The sequence below is a fragment of the Belonocnema kinseyi genome, chromosome 2 (genome assembly GCF_010883055.1).
Source record: "Belonocnema kinseyi isolate 2016_QV_RU_SX_M_011 chromosome 2, B_treatae_v1, whole genome shotgun sequence".
In the NCBI taxonomy this organism is placed as follows: Eukaryota; Metazoa; Arthropoda; class Insecta; order Hymenoptera; family Cynipidae; genus Belonocnema; species Belonocnema kinseyi.
In genome coordinates this window covers 15,899,449-15,901,533 of record NC_046658.1, presented here as the reverse complement: position 1 = coordinate 15,901,533, position 2,085 = coordinate 15,899,449, and the positions used below count along the sequence as shown (strand labels likewise).

The 2,085-nt window shown below is 37.2% G+C and overlaps 1 protein-coding gene across 5 annotated transcripts in view; it reads right to left on the bottom strand.

The window, feature by feature from the left end:
- LOC117167202 (E3 ubiquitin-protein ligase MSL2) overlaps positions 1–1,812 on the bottom strand; it is a 132,239-nt gene extending 130,427 nt beyond the window's left edge. For all 5 annotated transcript variants that reach the window (XM_033351937.1, XM_033351938.1, XM_033351939.1 and 2 more), the window contains exon 1: positions 1,097–1,812. In XM_033351937.1, the coding sequence (XP_033207828.1) occupies positions 1,097–1,670 (574 nt within the window). In that variant the 5' untranslated portion in view covers positions 1,671–1,812. The remainder of the gene's footprint in view (positions 1–1,096) is intronic.
- Positions 1,813–2,085: the final 273 nt, after the last annotated feature.

Below are 2,085 nucleotides of genomic sequence, written 5' to 3'. Positions count from 1 at the left end.
CTCTGGTGGCACCCCCCCCGAAACCCTTGCCTGGATCCGCCCCTGCGTTGGTAAAGAGGTAGGGGTGCGACCTTACATTATTTGTGTGACTAGTAACAGGGGTGCCTACCCGGCCCCACGAGACGTCAATAGTTTTATCGTCGCAAATCGACGATAAAGTGTGATTTATACATAGAACGTTTCGTTAAAAGCATGAAAAGCCAAAAACTATTTTCAAAACTCCTCAATTACATGGTCTTACTCTAAAATACGTAAAAGTCCCTTTCGTATGCTTGAAATATGCTTATTGCCGATACAGATAGTGTACATAAACTTCCTGAATAAAAAACATAATTTGTTTAAGTTTTAACACTGAAAATTATATTTTCAGGTGTTTTCATGTCCAGGTTTGTAAACAGCGCATCAACATATATCAGTATACGATTACAAAAAAAATGTAAAAAAAAGGAAGAAAACAGCCGGCAGCATGCAATCTTGCCGGCTCCGACAGCTAACAATGTTGCCGGCGCCGGCAAGATTCCATGTAGTCGGCGCCGACAGGCTAGCCACTAAGTTTATTTTTTTCATCTTTAAATAGAAATTGTCCAATTTAAAAAGACTGTAATTCTACAGTGTCATTTAATTATGTGTCTGCGAATTTGCAACTATTTAAAATTTGAAAATAATTGATGAAGTTTCTATCTAAAACTTACAATGTGACTTTAAATTTTTTGTGGAAACTTCAAAACTATATTCAAATATTTTTTTGTAAAATGAACAAATATTATTTAGGACTGAGAAATAAAAATTTTAAGAAATAACATACTTTAAAATTATACACTGTAATTTGAATGAATTTATACATGAAAATGTTAGCTGTTAAACCTTGTAAACTGACGTCAAAAACTAAATTCACTCTCAAAGGCCGGGTTTTGCAATTAGGAGTGGAAATTAAAAATGTCGGAAGAAGTTTTCAAAAGTAAAATAAAAATAGTACAATTTAATACTGACACTTGATACTTGTATGACTGCCAATGCTATGTTTACCGCGCGCCATAGTGCGTGTGTGATATAAGCATTCTAGTATTAAATAATAAGTTTAGACAAAATAACATACCAGGTATATTCTGTGAAATAGCTTCTGACGATTGAACTACATTTCCCTGAGTCTGTGTGGACGTACTGCTAGTATAAACACAAGGTAAAATGCTATAAGCCGATTTCGATAAACCGGCAGTGCTTTTAAATTCGTCTTTAAAACCCGCACCCTCCTGAATTAGTTCAATCAGACTACTGGCCCCCATTGCAGTTGTTCCTGTGTTATTGGAAGACACTGGTGATTTTAAAACGCCATATATTTTCGTACTTGTCAAGTACTCGCAAAGTTTCTTGTAACACTGGAGAAGTATTCGGAGCTGCACGTTTTCGACATATTTTTCATAGTCCTTACACCAGCCACAAGAAGGTTTCAGTTTTTTACGGCCGCCTCTGCAACTGCGGCATACGTGGTGTTGACAGTTCGTTTCTGTCGGTGTGTGTGGTTCGATCAAAAGATTCGAACAAACGGTACAGCTCAGGCTTTGCCTTAAGTAAGGAACTAGCCTGTACAAATCTGTCCATGAATTCGTATCCTCGACATCTGCTTGTAAAACTAGCCGACATGTAGAAACATACAGGCTCGTGGCGTTCATTTTCTCATGCACGTCAAACGAGTCTTTCGCACTTTATTTAACCCGCAAAACTGTATAAACATAGCCGCACTTCATCCCCATCTTTCCTTCCAAACAAAACCATGGGTAATTTACTTAAAGGTGTTCGCACAAGAGAATGCGTGTGCAGTATGCTCATCGACATATAGAAATGGACCAGTAACGCTTTGGGGAGAACTAAAGCCTGAAGTGAAATGGGCTCTAGAGAGAGAAAAAACATATGAGACGTCGACCTGCCTTTATCTATTTCAGGACTCTGTCAAGTGATTTGGTGGCCCCGGGTATTGCGTAAATATTCTGTACGGTTAATTTAAAAAAAAGATAAACAATACATTAGAAATTCATAGTTATAATTAATTGAATTTTAAAGAACATTCATGTAAAATAACCGGTTTCA